The sequence below is a fragment of the Hydractinia symbiolongicarpus genome, chromosome 1, assembly GCF_029227915.1.
Source record: "Hydractinia symbiolongicarpus strain clone_291-10 chromosome 1, HSymV2.1, whole genome shotgun sequence".
Classification (NCBI taxonomy): domain Eukaryota; kingdom Metazoa; phylum Cnidaria; class Hydrozoa; order Anthoathecata; family Hydractiniidae; genus Hydractinia; species Hydractinia symbiolongicarpus.
Genome location: NC_079875.1, coordinates 11759696 through 11783944, shown reverse-complemented (window position 1 = coordinate 11783944; position 24249 = coordinate 11759696). Strand labels below are relative to the sequence as shown.

The 24249-nt window shown below is 33.1% G+C and overlaps 2 protein-coding genes across 2 annotated transcripts in view; one reads left to right on the top strand and one right to left on the bottom strand.

Annotated features, from left to right (window-relative positions):
• Window positions 1–24249, bottom strand: part of LOC130638878 (chromatin assembly factor 1 subunit A-B-like) — a 108938-nt gene that overhangs the window by 15857 nt on the left and 68832 nt on the right. The gene's annotated exons all lie outside the window — the stretch shown is intronic.
• On the top strand, window positions 10–22631 carry LOC130638846 (uncharacterized). The gene is made up of 29 exons (XM_057447034.1): window positions 10–86; window positions 5319–5453; window positions 5814–5909; window positions 6252–6333; window positions 7797–7854; window positions 7935–8006; window positions 8163–8271; window positions 8451–8510; window positions 9386–9487; window positions 9562–9610; window positions 10089–10217; window positions 10454–10498; window positions 11518–11567; window positions 11720–11775; window positions 12472–12562; window positions 13088–13190; window positions 13719–13827; window positions 13909–13974; window positions 14203–14242; window positions 14505–14805; window positions 15169–15225; window positions 15318–15429; window positions 16456–16512; window positions 17161–17322; window positions 18274–18360; window positions 19168–19968; window positions 20531–20650; window positions 21919–21965; window positions 22501–22631. Exons 2-28 carry the CDS (start codon window positions 5332–5334, stop codon window positions 21948–21950), a joined length of 3168 nt encoding a protein of 1055 aa, XP_057303017.1. The 5' UTR covers window positions 10–86; window positions 5319–5331; the 3' UTR covers window positions 21951–21965; window positions 22501–22631.

The following is a 24249-nucleotide window of genomic DNA, read 5'->3' as shown; positions in this document are numbered from 1 at the left end:
ATAAAAATCTGCACAAGATCATGGCTGGTAGTGTAGTAGCAATGCAATGTATATAAATTGTTGTGGTTAGCCTTACTAATCTTGAGGTATATCTCATGCCAATTGATTCTAGACAGCGGTTTTAAAGTATCTAAAGCTAGAGAAATACCATAAAATTCAGCTACAATTCCAGACTTTAAATATTGAAACTTTTCCTATTTTCCACCTTTCCCCAGTTTCAATATTGTAGGTCGCTTCAAAAACCAAAATATTTACACGCATCACCATTGCAACTTGGGTAGAGGGGTTTGTAGATTTAAAAAAGAGTTTCATTTAAAAAAGTTCCATTTATTATGTGACAGTTTGGTTTTGGACATTAAATATTGGAACTTTCCTCTTTCTTCTTTCCCCATGTTTGTCGTAGCACCCTCCTCCATTATATATTTTAAATAATTTTGATGCTGCAATAACTTTTAAAACAAAGTTTTTGAGCATACAAGTATTTTTATCTTTTTACCTTGACAGAAACTTTATTATCTACAAACTTCTGTCTAGAGCTACCCCCCAGCTACTTATCAGTAAGCTACCCCAGCAATGTTTAGGCTGTCTGTTCTGTAACTTACACAATTTTTGGTGCAATTGGTAATACAGAGGATCCTAGACTTAGGGCTCAGGATATGTGATCAATCACGAAGAAATGAATGTTCATGACTCTATAATATTTTAGAAAAAGAAAAAATTCACAAGTGCAATAAAAAGCACTCGTAAATTTTTTTACGAGTGTGCGGGCAAGTGCGCGTGCGATCACACTCGTCTCAAGGAATGGCCTGTACTTACAAAGGTTAATTAATGACTACTCACAATTTTTCGTACCATGGGTTCAAACTCCCAACAGGGAACTTTGTTGGAACTTGCTCTTCTCATGTTCCTTACGCCAAAACAATAGCCCCTGTGCAGGGTAAGGAAGTAAAGGAAGTTCGTTTTACTTTCACTTCTCAAAAATTCAATTTTTTAAGATCACACGCACACTGCACCCACGAAATTATTAAGGTGTGTTTTACAAGACAGTTAACTCCCAATCCCTCCTTCAATAATAATAATAATAATAATAATAATAATAATAAATATTTAAAGTGGCTCATCATCATCATCATTTTCGGCTTAACGTCCGTTTTCCATGCTAGCATGGGTTGGACGGGGTATATTAATGACCCTCTTCCAATCTGATCTAGACTGTGTTAGATCTAAACTCAACTTCCTCTGTATAAAGTCTGTCCTTATAACCTCCTGCCAAGTCTTTCTCGGTCTGCCTCTGGGCTTTGCCCCCGGAACTATCAAGTCTCTACACTTTCTTACCCAATTATCCTCCTCCATTTTTTCCCCAGAAAGAATGGAGCAGGCCCATATAGATATGGATATAGGACCATATAGATATGGAGGAGGCCCCAGGCAATTCAATCTTCTTATCTGGATAACATCTTTAATTCTAGGGAGACTTAGCCTGCTTCTTAGCTCATCTGAACTCTTTCTGTCTCTCAGACTGGCGTTACACATCCACCTAACCATTCTCATATCATTCCTTTCTAAACGGTCAAGATCTTCCTGCTTCACTGCCCATGTCTCACTACCGTACAACATAACACTTGTTACACAGGCCTCATACAACTTACCTTTTGCCTCAATTGACAGGACTCTGCAAGTCAACAAAGGAAGTAACTCTCTGAACTTTTTCCAAGGAGAACCTATCCTGCAAGTAACACTTCTTCCAACACCTCCTTCACTGCCCAACATATCACCTAAGTAAGAGAAGTTCTCAACTATCTCTAACGAGCCACTGTTGTACATCATTAAAGCTGGAAATAATTCATTCTCTATAATCTCACCTTTGCAATGCTTGCATACAAACTGAATGTCAGCTCTTAACCTTCCACTAATACTACTGCACTTCTTATGTACCCAATGCTTGCAAGTCTGACAAAAAATTGAGTTACTACCAACCCCTTTTCTGCAAACTCCACAAGGCCACTTTTCAACTACAAGGTCACACTTGGCTGCAATGCTACTAATAATGACTTTAGACTTTGCTGTGTTTACCTTTAGCCCTCTCTCTTCTAGTCCTTTCTTCCATTTCTCAAACTTTTCAACTAGTTCTTCCATCGACTCTTTTATGAGAACCAAATCATCTGCATACAATAACTCCCATGGACAACCTGTTCTGAACTCCATCAACAGCGCTTCTAAGACTAGAATAAACAACAAAGGACTAAGTACAGAACCCTGATGTACACCAACATTTACACTAAATTCATCACTAAGTGAATCGTTAATCCTGACACGACTTCTAGCATTGCTGTACATAGACTGTACCATCTTAACTAGCCACTCATCCACACCTAATTTTCTCATAGCCCACCAAATAACTTTACGTGGCACTCTATCAAAAGCTTTCTCTAAATCTACAAAGGCAAAATAGAGATTCTTTCCTTTTCCTAAATACTTTTCCTGAAGCTGTCTGAGTAAAAATATTGCATCTGTAGTGCCACGCCCTGGAACAAAACCAAATTGCATCTTATTTATATCAATTCTTTCTCTAAGTAACTTATCAATCACTCTTTCAATAACTTTCATTACTTGATCAACCAACTTCAAACCTCTATAGTTACCCCTTTCTAATGCATCACCCTTGCCCTTAAAACAATTCACTATTACACTCGACTGCCACTCACTCGGAATACCACCATCCTTTATAATCTGGTTAGCAAGACTTGTAATAAGCTCAACTCCAATATATCCAGATGCTTTTACCATCTCTGCGACAATACCTGATACTCCTGCAGCCTTGCCAATCTTCAATTTCCTAATAGCCTCCACTACCCATTCTGTCTTGATCTGCATAGCTGGCCCTTCTACAACATCATCATCAGACAAATTATCCTCGTCCCAATCAAACTCAGTGTTAAGCAACCTCTGATAATGATTCTTCCAAGCTACCCTTTTCTCCTCTTCTGTGCTAGCCAAAACACCTTCATCATTACGTATACACTTCTCACCTACAATATCTTGATTAGTCTTCTTCATTTGCTTTGCTATCTTGAATACCTCATTGCGCTGGTCTTCCCTTCTTAACACATCTGCAAATCTGTTTCTCTCTGCTTCTGACTTTGCCTTATACACTGCTGTACGAGCGCGGCGCTTAGCTTCTAAGTAAATAATTTTACTACCACCTGACTTCCACTCTTTCCAAAGTTTCTTCTTTTCCTTTATACACTGGTCAACCTCATTATTCCACCACAAGGTCTGTCTATGTCTAGCTGGTCCTTTCGTCCACCCACAGGTATCATCAGAAGCTTCTAGAAGACAATTCTTCAAAGTAGACCAAGTACTTTCAACATTGTCACTATCGCATTGACCATTGTGGGCTAACTGGTGAACTTTTGCACTAAATTGTCTTGCTACAATCTCTTCCTTCAGCTTCCAGACTTTTCGACGGGGCCTGTACTTTCCCTTGGCTTCTTTAACACTCTTCAAGATAATATCACAAACCAGCAACCTATGCTGGGAAACACACTCTTCCCCCGATATAACTTTCACGTCCTTTACCACTTTCTTGTCTGACTTTCTAACCAGGAAGTAATCTATCTGTGTCTTACAACCACCTGACTCATATGCTATCAGCCTACTCTGTCTCTTACTGAATGATGTGTTGCAAATCACCATGTCCGTTGCCATTCCAAACTCAAGCAATCTCTCCCCTTCCTTATTTCTGCTCCCAAATCCATAGCCTCCATGCACACCTCTATAACCTTCAGATGACTTCCCAACATGACCATTAAAGTCGCCAGCAACCATGATAAGTTCAGTGTCTCCAAACTTTGATGTGACTGCTATTAGCTCATCATAAAACTTATCTTTATCTTTACCACTGAGTCCACACTGTGGAGCATAAACTGACAGAAAAGTGACAATCCTTTTACCTATCAAATACTTTATCACTATAATACGACTATTAACACGCATAACATCTATTACTTTTTCTACCCACTTCTCTGCAACGAATATGCCAACTCCTCCATATCCATCACTAGTACCAATCCAAAAAAGCTTATACCTTGCCCTCCTACCTTCCACAAATCTCACTGAAGCTCCTCTCCACCTGACTTCCTGAACACAACACATATCAACAGATCTACGTTCTAACATTTCAACTACTTCACCTGCTCTACCTCTCAGAGTACCAACATTTACACTAGCCATCCTCAACCTAGTGTTATCTACCTTGTGATGTGATAGCTGGGTAACGGTCTAATGATGCTCACACCTGACATCTGTCCTACCGTGCGCGACACCTTCACTCCTCAGAGTTCCGGCCCCGTTTACGCAGTTTGTCTGTTCAACTATTCTTACGGTTATTAATAAAGAGTTTTGGCATTGTTTTACAGCTGGATGCTTTCCTAGCGCCAACCATTCACAAAGTTTCAGTTTTATCCGTATTAATAGTCATTTTGTTATTATTCAGCCAGAGGTCGACTTGCGAAAGTTCTAACTCGACCTGGGAGACAAGGGTATCCAAGTTTTTATGAGATGAAATAATTATTGTATCATCTGCATATAGATGGTGGTAGTTTGAATTGATGACAGATTTTAAGTCATCAATATACAAAAGAAAGAGCAGGGGCCCCAACACAGATCCCTGCGGCACCCCAAAAGCATCTTCATGAAGCAGATCTGATCCTGTGTCGTTTACAAGAGTCAGCTGCATTTGGCTGTTAAGTAGGACTCGAACCAAAGGCAGCATCTCTGTTGCCAAAACACCATAGTTTTTTTAACAAAATTTTATGATCAACAGTGTCAAGCTTTTTTAAGGTCAATGAGCACAGCACAAACAAAGTTATGTTGGTCGAGCTCAGTAAAAATAAAATCAGAGACATCAACCAATTTTTTAGCTTTATACCACAATACACTACATTAGAAGCTTCTATAAAAAACAAGTTTTTAAAGCAGTCCAATTTTCAATATTTTCAACATTATCACTATCATGTAATTATTCAATTTAGTACACAAATTCAGTCAACTGCTATTGCACTAAATTGTCTTGCTACAATCTCTTTTTTGCTTTCAGAACTCCCAACAGGATTTGTACATTCCCTTGGCTTCTTTGATAATAATACCACAACTTATCAACCTGATCGCACATGGTAGTTTGTCTCTTATTAATAAATGTTGCAAGCCACCGTGTCTGTTGTCATCCCAAACTCTAGCAATCTCACCTTTCTTATTACTGCTTGATAATAAGCATCATAATTGTAAGTGTATAATATTATTATGACTATTTCTTTTAGGTATATATACACAATGACTTCATTTAAACTAATGCCAGATCCACTGGACTTAAGAGAAGTCACATTCACAAACCTTCTTTTACTTGGTTTTAACCCTGAAGCAAATGAAGCACAATACAGGATTCCATTTACAAGGTATGATGATGAGCATAATTTGTGTAGTATCTCCACTGAATTTCTTTATGGTGTTTATGAAAATATTATGGTTTCTGTCTTTTGTGAATGATACTTTAAATTGGAAATTTGGTATTATGTCGAAACCGATGGATTGATGACACCTTCAAAAAGTTCGTGATTTCTAATGTATCCTTAAACCTTCTTTGAAGGAGCATGATCTATATGTTATTTTGATTAACATTTCAGCCACAGACTATGTTCAAATATTTTTTGAATGATTTGTTTGCCTAAAGTGAATTTATCACAGGACTTATACAACTAACAAACAGTAAACATATTTTAAAACTTATTTAAAATTTAAATGTTAAACTACTTTAGAGATATGTTCTCTGTTCCAAACAGAAAAGCCATGGAAGTTGTGCTACATTTTTTGTTTACGAAACTGAACAATGATTCTGCAAAGGAGACATTCAGGTATAGTAGTGATTTTAAAGAATGTTTAAAACTGTTCTCTCTCTTCCTTTTTCAAGAGAGGCGTTTTCAAGAGAGCCGTGCCATAGCACATGCGCACCCCTGCACACACAACTTGATTAAGGTGTGCTATTGATAACATGTGTCAAATGCCAAATCTTATAACAAGTTTACTATAGCACACCTAAAATACTGCCTAAAACACTTGATGGGATTTCAAGGTTTTTCTGGTGGTTAGAAATAAAATGTTTTTACTTAAATTGTTTTTAGATTATATAACTTACACTCTGGCCAAATTGTTAACCTGTATATTCTGCTTTAATTGTAAGGGTTTATTTTTTTCAGAAACTGCTGGCCAATAATGGACAAAAAGAAAGAACAGGAGTTTCGAAAACTCACAATGGAGTGGCTGACGAAAATTAAAAAGGTCTAACTAAAAACCATTACTTTAGATCTTGCGATTCTCATGTTGTGTTTTCACCAGTAATTTAACCCTATTTGGTATGGATTTTTTAGGCTTTTAAATGTACACAGGGCATAAAGTGCCTGCTGCCCAGGACTTTTGACAGTTATAGCTATGACATCTTGGACAATTTTAGTATTGGACAAAAGAAATATAATTAGCATGCTTATTTTTTTGTCAATTTTAGCATTTTGTTCTATTCAATATTTTTACATTGTATTTTGAATTTGTGTTAGTAATATATGATTCATAAATATAAATGGATAAGTACTGATGAAATCCCTAAAATTCCAAAATTGGATTTGACAGGTGGCAAAACATAGCCAAAATTTTTAAATCATGAACAAACACTTTACAAATTTTATGCTCATATGAATATTTATTTAATTGTTACGCTATTTTCCTTCCAGTGGATAAATTTGACATTTCTTCTAATAATTCTAAAATATGTTTTATATAAAGTAATATTACTTTTTATTTATTATAGATCCTTGATAAAAAGTTGATATCAAACAAACCTTAAGAGAAGCTGTTCCATTTTCTTGATATTGCTTGATATTTTACCCAAAGCATATATATCACATTATATTTCAAATAAATTATACTTCGAATAAGCTTATCAAAAATGTCTGTCAACATTATTTTTACTAACATTATTTTGAATTTAGCAGAAAAGGAGATATCGTAAATTTTGACATAATCAAAATTATGGCAAATTAAGACTTGTAGCGAGATATTTTTCACCTTACAAGAGTCTTAAATTATGGGCAAAATATGGGTTTATAAAACCCTTTTCAATATTTCTTTGCAATGATTTTGATTTTTCCTTGCTCGGGAGAAAATGCAACAATGTCTAATAACTCACATGATGTCATTAATAGGTTTTTTTTTAGAAAAGATGCTGGTCATCATCATCATCATCATTCTCGGCTTAACATCCGTTTTTCATGCTAGCATGGGTTGGACGGGGTATATTAATGACCCTCTTCCAATCTGATCTAGACTGTGTTAGATCTAAACTCAACTTCCTCTGTATCAAGTCTGCCTTATAACCTCCTGCCAAGTCTTTCTTGGTCATAAAACATTAGTTTCATAACAATTGGACAAGTAATTAAGAGATACAAAAATTTAAAATTATTGCCAGCACTTTATGCCCCCATACCAAATAGGGTTAAGCACAGAACGTTCTCAAGTTTATACTCAGAGTATAATTTTTTGTTAAAGTTTGTCTTTTGGTTGACAATTCTGACAAAGAAAAATAGAAAATATACGTTTCTACTATTTCTTAACTGTTTTGTGCAGTTAGCAAAGAATTAAAAAGGGAAATGTTTTTAGCCAAAAATATTTAAGGCAGTTAGTTTTGGTGCAGTTAAACTAACTTTTAATAACATAATTTGAGGTTCTATTTTTTCTTTTGGCAATTTCAGGACGATCCTGATTGCCACCTTACATCTTTGGTACCATCTTTACTGCTTTCACCTATGGGTAAGGGAATATGTCATCTGATAGATATTATTGGTATTATTAGATATTAAAATGTATAAGTTATTTGTTGTTATTTTTAGGTGATAAATTTTATCAATTTTTATTTTATTTTTCCACCTACATTCTCAAACAAAAGATGCATGTTTTACCTAGTAAGTTTGCTATTGTTTTGTTTTACTTTTGTTTACAATGTGAGTCTGCAAGTCTAAATCGTGGGACTCATGTATGACCATAAGGTCAATTTGTGAAGATGTTGGAGTAGAATTCAATGTTAGGATCTTTTCCAGGTCAAAATCTATTTATTTCAGGTAAATATAGTTCTATTCCACCATGGCCTGTGATCTCAAGCGCTCATAAAAAGTATTTACCACAGGTTAACAGAGCATTAATTGTGTCAACGATCAACCAACAAAGCAGGTATAATAGCTAATGATTAAGAAATATTTGATTAAATGACTTTTTAAAATTTGATTAAATTTGGAAGATAGGTTTGGTATTCAGAATAGTTAGAGTAAAAATGCTTAAACAACAAAAGATAGTTTCAATCTGTCTTACCTAAATTACTTTAATTTAATTTAGCATGTTTATGTTTTTAGGTTAATAAATCATTTAGAAGAAACTGCTTTTGTCAAGGAAACTTGGATGGAATTTTCTAAGTAAGACCCCTTCAAAAAATGCTTGCTAAGAGTGATATAATTAGTAATTTTTGCTCTGTAATTAATTATTTACCCAGGAAGGTTTTTTTAGTTTTATTAGTACTGCTACAAATAAGGATTCTGTGGAGTGGTTGCAGTGCATTTGAAGCTCTTATTTGGGTCATATAAGCTGTGCAAACACAAAATCCTCAGCTAGACAACTGCAAAGACATATCAATCACTTAGGTTAAGCAGAACGGACCAATTAAGACTATAGTCTCACCCCCTCTTTTTAAGCCATTTTTTCCAATCAGCACCTTTTTAGATATGACCCCTTTCCATCTCCTTAGGCAGTTCCACCCCCTTTTTTTTTTTTAGTTCAAAAAAAATTTAACCACCTTTCTTTATCAATAATTTGTTAAAACACGTGCTTAACCAGAATATCAAATATAAATGTCAGTCAAAAAGATGACGCAAACTTTTGTATTATCTAAGATAAAGCTTCAAAAACCAAACCTGATAATATACATAAAAACAGTTAGGTATGAATAATAAAGTCACTTCAATAAAGTACCTTAAAAGTACCAAAATACCTTACTATAACTTGATAATTTTAAAGATTGTTTTAAACTTGAAATTTTACAAGTTTAAGAGAAAGTGATCTGTCAAAGATACTTTAGAACCAAAGCATAGCCCCAATCTTTTATGTAGACAACCATCCTTTAGGTGGAACTATGCTTTAACATTAGAAGCAAATGCCTTACCACGACCTTAGGAGTTTGCAAGATTAATGATACACTACCTTTAAGAACATTAATTTTTGTCAAATTCTGCACTATTTAGGGAAAGTTTAGTCCACCCTTTCCTTCACAAGTATAGTGTTTTCATCTTTACAGGGAATTATCGCAAGAACACCGTAAGTTAAATAAAAAGAGAAGAGACAGTGAGAAAAAATTAAAAGAAATGAAAGATACCATGCAACAGCTATTTGGAAAAAGGTAGTTTTTTTTCGATTTAAAAACAAGTAACTGATTTGTTATTTTTTAATGAATGAAGCATGTATATTTTTTAGCACGTTGTCCTCAAAAGAAACTGTTAGAAGGACACAGAAAATGCAAAAGGTGGGCTTGAATAATTCTTTAAAGAACCATTGGGATGGAATTTATAGATTTACGTTTAAGCTTATAAGAGTCACCTTTTTTGTTATCACACAGTGCATTTTCTTAAGGTTTTTTTTTTCTACATGTGATGTTCTAGAGGCTTCAGCTTTACATCATGCAAAATTCTGCTGTACATGCACAATTGAAAAATTAATCTTTCTAAAACAATTTTAAGGTAGTCGAAATACTTCAGCATAATAATACATTTCAACCAGAATCATAAAGTAGGGCTGTACATGGCATGGTAAGCCAGACACAAAAATGCATGTCCTTACTTTACACTTGTTTGTGTAAATATAGAAATTTTGACTCGTGTTTTGGTGTAACGATACAAACAATTGTCATTATTATTTTTAAATAAAGATGTGATAACAACACAATGATTTTGGTCCTATGTGAGCCTGTCTAATGTTTTTTAAAGGATGACCCTCGTGTTTAGGTGACAGAATTTTGGAAAACAATATCAACTTTATACGAGTCTCAAAAAGTTCTTCAAGAAGAAATCCAACATCTGGTGAATGGTACATTTGTCAAGAAATCTTTAGATGGAGAACAAATCAACTTTAAGGTACGAATAAATTTGTATAATAAGCATTTTTTTAACATTAGCAAAAAAATAATCAACATAAAACTTTATAAATGATATCTGCAGTCACAAAAAAAGTAAGGATTATATTTTTTTAGTATTTAATTTCTGTAAAACAGCAGAAAATTTGTGTATAAAAAATTGCCAATGTGTATTTTTTTCCTTTTCGTTTCTTTTTTTAAATTTTTCAATTAGTCTTTTTAATAATTCTGTTATAGATCCCAGATATTCTTGTACGAGAATGTGAGCAAGAATTATACAAAGTAAGTTTCTACACTTTACATAATGGTACAATTTTCTTGTATTTTATGTTTTTTTAACTGAATGTTAATAAGGCCCGAAGAGAAATCCAATTCAACGAGTATGGACGTATTTCTCACTATAACGGCCTTGCTCACTTAAATCCACTGAGTTGATTAAACTCACAGGCATGTGTCAAGGGGGAATACCCTTCCTAAACTGTGTGTGTGTTACTCACAATTTAAAATTAACCGATGACAACCAAGGGAAGCTGACAAGAGATCTCAAATAAAGAAAACTTCAGCTAACCATACAGAAATAAAACAAGAGAAACATTTAGCAAATCAAAACATAATTGTTCTTGCACCTTTTTTTACCGAAATCTTGCTTTAAAATATGTCAGAAATGAAAACCTATAAACTGTGGAAGCATCAATGATGTGATTTAAAATTTGCAGAGACAATTTTTTAAACATTCATTGCATCATGATTATAATGGGGTTGCAATATGTGCATATCCAGTGAACTTTGCATCTTACATTGTTTCAAAGGACACTGCTTTCATTAAAAATTTGTGTGGACGCTTTGTGAGTTGTACCTCCTCTTCTTCTATGATGCAACATAAGCCCTTAACATGCAACAATCATTACTACATCACTTCCAACCATCATTACAATGTCATCATACAAATCCTAAACATTACCACAAGGTTGCCAGAAATGGGGAAAACCTGAAAAAGTTGGGTAATTTCAAAGTTAAAAATTTAAGTGAAAGAATTCTATGGTATATATTCAGCTGTCAACCATGAGTACAACTTAAATAATGCCTTATAAATTTTATTTCTGTAAAATAAACCAAAAAATCAGAGAAAATTTGGTTTCAGTCACAAAAAATAAGAGAAAATAAAAACACAATGGACTGAACTCCTTATACCATTTTTTGTTCTAAAACTGTTGTGGAGGTTAAAATATTTTTATATGAATAAGGTGTCTAAACTACAACTGTATTGCATTCAAAAACATCTACATTAAATTACTTTATAGGGTCGGAAATATCATAATGTATACGAAGGAGGCAAGATAAATTTAACAAGGTTGTTATTCCATTTTTTGTTGATACATTAGATTTTTAACTAAATAAGTAGAGCTTGATGATAGGTATTTTTCTATAGATGATTAACATTCAGCATTGGTCCTTATCATTTGTAGAATATGTTTGCTATTCACTTTTATTTTTATTTTTTAGTCTTATACAGTTATGGAATCTTTCTCTACATTTAATTAAAGAAATGCTACACCAATGTAAGTCTGCAACATAAAGTTGTCTTGCTGTCTGCGAACGTTAAAAAATTAAATAATTAATAATTGCAATATAACTAATTATTAGTTAATGCTGTATATATTTCTTAAAAATAAAGCTTTTTGTAACAGACATTTTGTAACAAGTGGATAACAATAGATAATAATAACTTAAAGACTAATTTTTAGTCTCACAGTGGTGTAGTTCTGCTTAATTTTGTTACCAAATAAAAACAAAAATCTACATTAAAACCTGTCACGTATTTTTTAACATATTTGAACTACAATTTTTTTTCCACAACAGAGACCAATCTGAATTGTCTCTTTTTGGTGAGATTTGATGTGTTTTTTCTTCGTGGTAATCTTAGTAATAAAACGTGAATAAAGGTTCGCAAGCAAAAATTTGTTGTGAGTCCTATTTTGAAAAGATGTCTTGAAACATGGCAAGAGAAAGTTTTACTGCCTTTTCTTAACATCGCATTTTTGTGATATATAAATAAAAGTGGTTGTTGTTGCTGTAAGATAATGCTTTTTTATTCCCAACCTTATGTTTATGTTCGGGTTTTAAGTACGTTTACATTTTGTTCCAGTGAATGATTGCTGTATGCTTTCATGATTTAGAAACAATGTTACTGTATATAAGTAACAACATTTCACATAAACATTATTTTTATTTGTAAAATAATATATTTTTATTAGATCCATTACCAGATTTAGAACATGATGAAGCTTACCTACGTGCAGAATCACATAATCATGCTAATAGCCTGAACAACCTAACTTCAATGAGGTGGGTAGATTTTAATTCTTGAATGCAAAACCATATTGAAGAGCATTATAATCAGGGAGAGAATTGCTTACTGAATCATGCTGGTTTAAAACTTTTTTTCTAGTGTTGGTTTTTTGATAACATTATTTACTTATTTAGAAAACTAAAAGTAAATTTGTCTTAAAAAAGTTGGCTGTTGCTAGCCTCTGTAAATTTTGTGTAAAAAAAGTAAAAACTTGCACTTTAATTTTTTATTGTGCATATGAAACAAAAGGCCTTTCAAAGCTAGAATATAAAACAGATTCTCTCTTCACTTGTGACTTGTTTTAGCAGATCTATTCTGTGCATTACCTTAATACCTATTCACAGGGAACAAAGTTGTTGTGGGTAAGATGATCATTTTTGCATACACCTAAATCTATGATGTTGGTAAATTAGACATTGTATAACTGTAATCGAGAATCTTTTTTAAGCATTGCATGTTATTAAATCTTTATATTTAAATTAGCTACACAGTTATAAAATAATAACACATTAAATGTTTAGAACATCCGTATCCAAACAAATGTTGCCTGATATAAATTTATCTATTGATGAATTAAAGGAGACTATACTAGAGAAAACATCAACAAAAACGCCAAATATGAACGTATGTGTTTTATTGTTTATTTCTTATGGCAATTATTGCTACTGCCAATCAGACTAATTTCCACAGCTTCACAGTCTCCATAGTTGACATAGTTGACCCTATTAATTTAAACTCATATTCAAAGATATCAGAAAGCATTTTTGTTGTTGCAGTTGTTAAAAAAACACCTAGTTGCAAAAAATGAGCAATTTGAAGGCTAAATTAAATCTGTTTTACAGTAGGTAACCTAAGAAGCAATAATTTAATCTTACCCCACCCTTTTTACAACAACCCCCCTATTTTGTCCAATCCAACCCTTTTAACTAGGAAAATTGCACCCCCTCACAGGGGGCGGGGGGTCAACTATGGTCTCTTGAATTTCACAACAGCACTTAAGTAATTTCTGTGCTTTTATAATCTAAAAACCTGCCCTTGATCCTTTCTTAAAGCTTGGTTTTAATCGTTGTTAAGCCAATTTTCCTTAGTCTCCTTAAAAATCGCAGACAGACAGCAAGCATGGATTGTATTCATTTTAATATTTTCACATAGAAATTTGGCCTTGATCTACTACCAGCCACCCCACCTGTATTCTTTGATGTGGAAGAAAAAATACCAAAGCATGGAACTCCAGGACAAATTCATAAATCTAACAATTATGGTGACTTTTTTTTATATTTATAGATTATATATTTCTTACGTCTACACGTTTTACATACTATGTTATATTTTGTATGCTTAGTTCCAACACCAGATGCTGTCAATACATTACTTGATGCAATAAAAAAAGATTCCCAATTTAACGAGGGTAGGTTCCCTTCTTGTGTATGATGATTTGGCCTTTTATTCTTTTAGTCACAAATTGGAGTTGTCAGCTTTGTGAAAGACAAAAATCTAACTTACCTTTAATTTAATTTCCTACTGTTTGCTTTTCGTGATTTTAACATTCATGACATGTGACTTGTGAATCAAATTTAAAGTTTAAAAATGCATTTCAGTTGCTGGCAATAGATATGTTTATTTTCTTTACGTTCAGATGGAACACCAGTAAGACGTTTACCAACTAGCAAGAAAGTGTAAGTTTTTTATACACCCATTTAGTGATGAGATGATGAATGCACAATGTTTTTTTTACATTTGCCAAAAAATATGCTGGGAAAATGTTTCTTGAATTATATTAAGATGTAAAAACATTAAAAAATCTGGAACTTAAAAATGTACAAAATTTTTCATCCATTTCCTCCTGTGACTCCTATTCTTCATGGCTTCATGGCTTGGTTATTTTCTCTATTATCAACATGGGCTGATATTTTGGTCTATTGTTTTCTTTACATTTAGCGCAAGTTCAGTTAAAAAGACTGAAAAATCCACAACTAATCCTGGAAAGAAAATTCAACAGATTAGATCTAAGCATCGCACTCATCAATCTCGAATACCTTTATCTAAAAGTAAACAAGACAGCTTATCAACTAAAACGTTGTTTGAAACTAAAAGGAAAGATAAAATAAAAGAATTGCACCGGGAGATAAATACCACTCGTGCTAATTCGAAAAAGAAAACAGACATTCAAGAATGGTATGACAATAACAATGAAACTAAACATGATTTAGTTAAAGCACAGGAGTTATTAATAGATCAGGTAGTTATTTCATTCTTGTAATGTGGTTGCAGTGTTTTGATTTTTTTTTTTTTGGGGGGGGGGTGTAGCCTTCAGCATGAGAAAAGGATTGATAGCGTAGGCAGTTGTCTAGTTGAACGATTGCTATGCTTGCACCCCATTTGTAGCTTAAATGGAAGCTTTAGATAGACTGGGACCCCCTTCATAGTTGATGATGTTCTGTTATAACTTGTTGAATGTGTTTTCTTTTTGTGTTCTAAGAAGTTTTACTTTTCTATTGTTATAGCTCAGGAAATAAACAATGATACTAATAGAATGGCAATCCTGAATTTGTGCTTAGAGTGTTCTATATTGTTTTATATTGTTTAAATTTTTGTTTCATAGATCACTCGATCAGTTTTAAACACTGGTAATACTCCCTCTAGAAGTAGCACAGATGAGGTTAGCTACTAAACTCCTAAGTTCTGTTGTTGTTTTTGTTGTTGTTGTTGTTGTTGTTGTTGTTGCTGTTTTATTACATATTTTTACTTAAGGAAGACAACAAGATATCTAGCCGTCACAACAGAAACACTAACAGAAAGGATGTTTTACAGACTTCTTTTCATGATGATATTCATGCGTTGGATAATCCTTTGGAAGCATTCAGTGAGTATAAACTTTACACTATTTAGTAACTTATTTGACACAGGGGTTATGCCCTCAAGTCTGCAAGGTTGGTTCTTAATTTTTTCCCTCCAAAAGTAAGTTGATTAAGGAGTTTGTAATCACAGTGTAGTACATTGTTCTCAGTAGCCATTAAACGACTGCTTCCCACTTAAATCTGAATTTTCCTATTTACTAAAAAAGCTTATTATTATATAGCTTTATGGTATTACCCATTTCAGGGTTTGTATAATACTACTTGTAATACCTTAAACTATGCTTAAAACAACTCGAATGGAATTGAAATAGCAAATTGAGTTAAGACATCTTGGAAGATGTAATTAACAATTCCTTCATGGTACATTCTCTGGAAGCTCCTTGTTGAAATTCAAGTCTTATGGTCACTGTTTTATATTTCTGAATTATGCCCTGTTTTACCTTATTTTACAATATTTGGTGTAAAAAAAAAGTAACCTTTATATAAACAAAAAAAATTTATTCTAAGTAACCCTAAACCTGGACTTCCACTCTGTGAAATTTCCATAAGAAAAAGGCAATAAAACTGTAATTTGGTTAATTATTCTACTGATTATTTTTCTGTTTTGATGAAATTTTCTATTCTATTTGAAATTTCAACTCTCACTTGGAAATAGAATATGTTATCAACTAATCAGATTTCAAAATTACACTTTCCAGGAAATTTTTTTTAAATCTTGTGTAACTTAGATCGAATGTTCTGTTTTTCTTTTGTTCAATATTTGTGTAATCGTTTTATTTTTTTGCATGCCCTACTGATTAGTTCTGGAATACTTTTGTTTTTTACTGAGTGTTTCATGTTTCGATTTTTCTGCATTCTCACCAATATATGTTTTACGGTTTACAGAGTGAAGTAGGAAAAGTAGTTTCAGAAAATTGTCATTAATTTTGGACTGTTTATTACTCTATGCTATTGGCTATTTTAAGCATACCAAACTTAAATTTCTGTATTTTACTGTATTTGTGGTTATTATTTACATTTGTTTGTGTTAGGTTCTGAAGCATTTACTTCTCGTGATAAAGTTCCGCGTACGCCATTGAAAAGAGAAGGTATGTTTTGGAAATTCTTTTGTGGAGAAGAGTGATTATAAGAAGAATTTGCTTTCCCTTACCTGTTGCTGTTATTTTAGGCCATAGTAACAAGTTATTTTTTGGTGTTTTTTCAAAGATTTTACAAATCCTTCAATAATGTGATTTATAATTTTTTACTATTTCTGAACTTTTTCAAACTTGCAGAATACCTTCAAAAAATTTTTAAAAAGTATGGCATTTATAATCTATTTTCATTAATATAAAAGTAGTAAATACATATTTTGTAGCCTGAAGGTTACTGTCCTCAACCTCTAAAAACCTCCTAAATAACCTAAAATGTGGACCCAACTTATTGATTTTTTCAAAAATCTAATTAAATTGGTATTATTACCGCATTGTACGAGATAAATATAGAAAATATTTTCTGTATTTTATTAGTTACGTCGGATAACTAATATCGTTGCCCTCTTTTAATTAACCGCTGCTCTCAATCAAGTGCTTTGGTCCTTTTCATTGATTATATATATATATATCACAAAAAGAGTGCTTTGTATTTGATGACTTTTTTCAATATGATCGCGCACAATTGAACCTACTGTAATTTATTGTGTTTGTTCCATTTTTTTCGTGGGTGAAATTTTTCTGTTTCAAATAATTTATTTGTAGTCTTAGACAGTTCAACGAATGACAAAGGGGATATTTACATACCTGAAGGAGAAATTCTTCCTATATATGAAGACACTGAGCTAATATCGAAATCAGAAGCGTCGCAGAAGGAACAAGATGATATTGGAAGTTTAAAAGAACGACTGACTCGTCTTAACATTGGTACGGCGTTCGTAGTAGTCATCTTACTACCTGAAGTTGATTAATTTTAAGGGAAGATTAAATTTCGCGAATTTTATCCATATTTGTGAAACTTTTTTACGCGAAAATTCCCAAAAAATTCAATTTGCAAAAATATATCTTCGCGAAATTACTAGAAATAGTTTTTAAATTCGCGAATCCTTTAAAAAATAATAATTTTTTCTAGTTTTTCTCGGTAAATTTTCTTTTTTGTAGTTAATTAAGATAACTGACAGCCTCTGTGATATGAGCAAGTTCTATTAAAGGCTGCCTTATCTCATCAGTGCACTACAAGAGAAAATAGGCTTCAAATAAATTAAATTGCGATAAAAAAATACTAGATACTTCACAAAAAGCATTAAAATGGTTCTTTCGCGAAAAAAATCTTCGCGAAATATTTTGACATGACTGATCCGCGAAAAATTATTTTTATTTCATATATCTCATATTTCCTGGACCTCGCAAAAAATAAGTATCAGAAATTAATCAACTCAAGGTAATATTTATCGATGATTCTAAAATCTTAATTATTTCTTCCACTTCTATTTTGTAAATACCATTTACAAACATCCACAAAATATATTGAAAGAAGGCAGTAAATATCGAAGTTCGTCCCAGCAAGTAATTATGTAGGTCGTGTCTATACTAGGTTCACACATGAACATTGACGAACTTTAAGAAGCTTAAAAACTACTCAATGTGTATCTCAAGGTTCGCTTGTCAATGTGTACAACGGACTTAGGACTTAGGGTGCTGTAAATGTTTACAACGGCCTTGTCAATGTGTACAACGGACTTAGGATCTTGGGTTGTTTGGTTAGATCCAAACTCTCAAAATGTGCAGGAGTTAGTTTCTATCCTCTTTATTGTTTGTTTGTTTGTTTGTTTGTTTGTTTATCTGAATAAGAAATTAAACTTAGTAACTTTGTTTCAGGAGTTGATAAAAATACAAATGCTTCAGAAGAAAAAACGTTTGATCTCAGTGCACTACAAGAGAAAATAAATACCATCAAATTAAGAGGTATGCACACTTTTTTAGTCTGAAATACACAAGCCATCCTTTACCCTGAACGTAGTCATGGTCAACAGTCCCGCTCCTTTCTATTTTGTGTGCGCACAAAAAGAGAAGTTGCCATACCTCACGAATGAACCACGTTTTCACCGTTTAAGATTTAATAATACCTATGATATAACAGGGGTTGGTGAGGATGTCACGTAGCCATGTGAATTTCCGCAAAAGTACGTACGTAGGTATACATGCGACACTTCTCAGGTGTAAGCACTGTTATACTGTTCTTATGAGCCTCTCTCTTATGCATATATACAGTGAAACCTCCATCTTGTATATTAAGTAAAGGCTCAAGAAAAGGCTATTGGCTGAATAAAAAGGGAATTACTAATATTCTAAACAAACGTGAAAAAATTATTTAAAAAAAGAGAACAAATAAAAAACATATCTGATAAACACTGCTTTACGAAAGTCGATTTTCGCTATAATGTTTACTTAGGATCAAAAATATGTATTGGCTTTGATAGATGACGCAGCAAGATTTATAGAAAGTTTCCACTGTACTTATGGAACGACACTGTCATTAGATGTCACTTCAGTCTATACGAACAGATCCCACCTAGACAGTTGCAAGCGCCTCGTCGACCTGAAGCTGCGTTTTTAACCTTTGCGTTTTACCGAAAATTAAGGGCTGAAGACCGAACTTTAGCACCATAAGGGTACTACACTACGAAGGCCAGATGTTTATTTGTCTTGTTACTTTTAATGAATTACCCAGTTTTCTTTGAACCTGTATCTTTTATAAGTTTTATTTTTTAGGTCTTCACAATGAATACACCAGTGATTTTACGACTCCAAAGCAAAATAATTCAAGGAAAAATATAACTACACCCCTTGACAAAATAGTGAGTCCGTTACACGAACCATCAACATCGCTTACCGCTACTGAAGTTACGACACCGTTGTCTACTGCTGCTATATTAAATTTCGTGACACCTTTACATGACTTAAGTGTGTGTAATTCTTATAATGATACAACGGACAAATTTGAAGGGAGTCAAAACTCGATAGCTACTCCTGTTAATCAATCTCCAGAAGAATACGTCAACAGTTTTTCACCTGATGGAGATAAAACACCTGTACCAACAGAGAACAACAATCAATCAACTCAGGAGTTGTTGCATTTTACGCCAGCTCAAACCAATGAAAGGGCTGATCGAACACAAAAAGTAGACTTATTTTTAGAAAATAACCCTCATTTGTTAGACCGGACACCGAAAATGTCAGAATCAATACAAAGTACTCAGTATGATAGTTCTTCTTATCATAGTAGAAACTTGTTGGATACCACACCAGTGTGTTCGTTAAAAGAAACTTTTCACAGTCCATTACCATCGCTTAGTATTGATGACGATGTAAATGAAATATTACGGACACCAATACACATTCCGAAGGACAAACTCATTAATTTTATAACTCCTTTTAAAGACCCTTTTACACCGAGTGAAAATAGCGATACATTAAGGCGTAGCGTAGCTGATGTCGTGTCACCCAACAAGTTTGATGTCACCGCTGAAGAAGTAGATGATTTCATTCATGAAGTTATGGCTAAAACTCCAGGTAAGCTTCTGCAGCTTCCATTGGTCGTCAGCGTCCAGTATGCTTTATCTCCATCGTTTTTGGAAATGCTATTGGTTTTTAAGAAATGTATCCGTTTACAAACGTGTAGAAGTAGATCCGTCTCAACTTCCAAAGTTGCTGAAATTCAGCGGCTAATACTTAACGTTGTGTGTTGCGGCCGAAAACTCTTTAATGAAAAACGGCCTTAACAGTTGTAATAAACGCTGAGACAGTTGCGTCTGAGTCAAAACGTTCTGAATAGAGACCGACTAAGGTTGCCATTTTTATGTAAGAAATTCATCCTAGTAAAAATGGCTACCTTATGCGTTCTCTCCTTTTTAGTTTATATTTATAATGTAGCAGCTGGTGATGATTTCTATTGTCATTTGTCGATTAAAATAATTGGTCCCAAGCTAGACAGGCTGAAATACAGTTTCCAGGATTGTTGATAACATGGAAAGGTTGGCCTTTACGAATGAAAATTCGTGTAAAAAATATTACTCCCTGAGTAGAAACATATTTAAGGAGTTGTCACCAGTTTCTTTGCATATTTTCTTTATAGCATTTTCCACCGCGTCGAATGATTTCATGAAAACACCAAAAATGTTTCGCAGCAACACACCGTTGTTTTCAAACGACTATTCTTTAATGACGCCTGGAAAGGGACTGTCAAATAAACTTTGTAAGTTTTGTTTTGTTCTTACTCTGTGCCCGTCCTGTGGTTTAATCCTAAACAAGTGTTATTACAAGTGTAATCAACTAGTTCTTCCCTGTTTGTGTCTTTCGAAGTGTAATCAAGTAGTTCGTCCCTGTCAGTGTCTATAAAAACTGTCAGCCTATCGAGGCTTAAATTGCTCTAAATTGAGCATATGCTATTTATATCTGAAAAATGCATGTTGTAAAAAAAAACTTTCGTGAATTAGTCACGTTGAGATTTCCAAAAAAATATTTTTTTACGAAAGAGTCATTTTAGGGTATATTGCGAAGATTTATTACGCGAATCTACTAGTACTTTTTGGTATTCAGGTTTATTGAGTCAGATAACGTGGTCTTTAATTGAACTTGATAAGATAATAGAGGTTGACCGTTATTTTATTTACAAAAAAAAATTAAATACGAGTACTTTTGTTTTCAAAAAATTTTCGCGAAAATTAATTTTGGCGCATGTGTCATTTCTAGTAATGCCGTCAATATTTATTTTCGCATATTGACATTTATGTGCAAAGAGATTTTCGCAAATGTGGATAGAATTCGCGAAATTTGCAAAAAATACCTATCCTAAGATAGCTTTTTGATGAGATTTTTTAGGTTTGTTTTTGCATCACAATGTCAAATAACCTTCAAATCAACACTACGTGATGCAAAATTACTGATTTTTATCAAGCCCTATTAAATGGCTGGACCGCAAGACTAGACAAACATTTAAAATTAATTCTTTATCAATGAAACTATCTTCAATATCTTCAAAACAGTATTCATAGTCACAAAAGTTTTTGGACAATTTTACAGCCTCAATAAAACTTGTCTTGTGTAACCCTCCCTCCTAAAATATTTCTGTCAAACAAACCTTGCCTTTGAATAAGCCCTACGCGGATTTATAAATAGTGACATTATAATGGTGACGCGTGTAAAAAAAAGTTAATTAAAAGTGATACAATTTAGCTTATTGACGAATTTTTTGTACCAACCCCAAAAACTTGTAGATAAAAGTAAACAAAAGTTCAATATACATTTTGAGTTGAAATGGATATATATGTAATCTACTTTGCATCAACAAGTATCTCCTTTGCTTTTTTTATCACGCGTGGTTTTTGTCTTATTCTCTAATTATTTTCGTTGCCTGTAGATTATACGGGTTTTTACTGAATACAAACGATGAACAGGCTCTACCAAAACAAAAAAAACAAAAATTATGTACTGGTGTTAAAGATGTATGAGTTTTATTTTCAGTGGATGATAATAACGACGACGATGAGATTTGAAGTCTAATTTATCAGGTTGGTGGAAATATTTTTGTTGCTTTGTAAACATACTTTACAGCTAGCGTACTGTGTTGCTACCATTTTGTTTTAACACAGGTGTTTTTATAATGTTTGAGATGGAAAGGTGATTCTTGGTTAACTACCCTGAATTTTGCATTTTCAGAGAACTGTTTAATTGTGAGTTTGGGGTGTGTAAGGCAAACTGTTCTTTTAATATTTTGGATTGGGATGTTACGGTAGATATGCGATATACCGAAATGATTGAAGTTTTTTGTGTTTCTCTTTGACAGTGAAAAATTTATTTTTACGAATAGCCACTATGTCGGCTCCAAACCTCCTTTACCCCTAAATAAACTGGATCTGTCTGACAAAGTGAATTTTGCGAAGAAAGTACCTAATTTACCTTTTAATTATTATAATTAAAAGCTGGACAAGTTTATTTTTCATTTTTTCCTGATCGCCGGTACGTAAGACGTTTTTATTGATCATAGATCATGCTCAATTATTGCGAAAAAGGGAGCCTTAAAATCTTTCATTTTTTTATTTCTAGAATTATGTGACGACATCCTAGTCAATGAAAAAGTTATTATTTATGTATTAATAATTCCTGAATTTTTTTAATTATATGTAATATAAGAATTATCGTATAAAATTATTCAAATACCTTACAATCTTGCCATATTATTCTTTTCATCATTGTAGAGGATACGCCCTTAAAAGATTCTGTGTTTTTTCGCGCTGTCTTGGTCGCCTTTTGGGTGAGTCACTTTAAATGTCTACGTCTTAAAAAAAGTTATTTAAAGTAAAAGTACACGTTTCTCGGATAAGCAACCGGGTTGAGAAACGTTGAGGCTGACATTTGGGTCAAAAATAAAACAACCAAGCTGACCAACCAAACAGTTTATTTAAAAAATATAATGCTTGCTATCTGTGTGAGCTAAAAATGGTAGCTGCAAATAGCGATGACAAATTTATGACGGTTTTTATGACAAGCTAGTTTGTGTAGTCCTTTCTAATAAATGAGAACGTTGAAAACCAAAAATAACAAGTTGGAAATTTTAAATGTAAATTTTGGCAACCTTTTTTAAAACTTCTCACGGCTTAAATGAAAATTGAAGATGTTGATAAAAGGTAGGCGTTAAAAATAAAAAAAAGTGATGGAAATATTCGAGCGGACTTTTCGTCTTTAAATTAGATATTGAAATATGGATGTGAGAAATGATTTCAATTTTAATAGATTAAATTTTGAATGTAAATTTTGGCAACCTTTTTTTTAAAAAATTTTTCACGGCTTATATGAATATTGAAGATGCTGAATAAAAAAGGGAGTAGGCGTTAAAAATCAAAAAAGTGATGGAAATATTCGAGCGGACTTTTCGTCTTTAAATTAGATATTGAAATATGGATGGGAGAAATGATTTCAATTTTTTATACATAAATTTCAGTCGTTACTCAAAAAATCATCAGAAATAAAAGGACATTATTTCCAATAAAAATCTTTTCACAGTAGCATGTTGTGTGTGTTCTGGTCAATGTTTGTGTGCAAAGTCGATTAATTTTTTTATAAGCGTTCATCAACATCCCCTACAGCGCTGTCTTGAGCTATTACGTCATAAAACTGGAGAAAACAGAGTTTAGACAAAGTTAATCCTATATTTTTGAATTTGAAAGATTTTTTAATATGCCTCTGAAATTATCCACAAACATTCTAGCCTAGTTAACTAAGTTTTCTTTTGAATTTCTGGTGGTAGAAAAAATTACGCGGAATGCGCCAAATTTTTCAAATTGTCAGAGCTACCATTGAGAAATGCATTTAGTGTTTTAATGCAATATTAACTATAAAAAAGGTAGAGGTCACTTAAAAGTATGAGTCGCATGAAAACATGGCAGTGTTTAATATTTTATCAGGTTAAAGTTTATAACGCGTTTATAAGACAATTTATTTTAATTAGATGACAATATAAATTAATTTGTAAAGCAATATTGGAACACGCTTTTTTCAACAACAACAAAAAAATTGCATGAGCCTCGATATTGCTTATCGGCTCTTGCATCTGCGTGCAGGAAAAAAGATGGGGGCGCTAGGTGAAGCAAGATTTTTTTCACACCATTTCGTCATACGAAGGCATTTTTAGGACTTTAAACGAACTTACCTCGATAGTTGAAAACCTCAAACAATGTTTTTGTAAGAAGGAATCCGCAGAAAAAAATCTCTTAATCAAATCCTGGCATCTTTTTCCCTGTCACGCAATTACCAAAGCCAATGAGGTTACTGCTGAAAAGTAAACAAATAACGCGG

What these genes read in the sequence shown, in the direction of transcription:
- LOC130638846 (XM_057447034.1), top strand. Translation starts at nt 5,332, where the DNA reads ATGACTTCATTTAAACTAATGCCAGATCCACTGGACTTAAGAGAAGTC. An exon ending in TCTGCAAAGGAGACATTCAG is followed by an intron (nt 5,910 to 6,251) that starts GTATAGTAGTGA and finishes TATTTTTTTCAG; the next exon opens with AAACTGCTGGCCAATAATGG. An exon ending in AGATTCCCAATTTAACGAGG is followed by an intron (nt 13,975 to 14,202) that starts GTAGGTTCCCTT and finishes CTTTACGTTCAG; the next exon opens with ATGGAACACCAGTAAGACGT.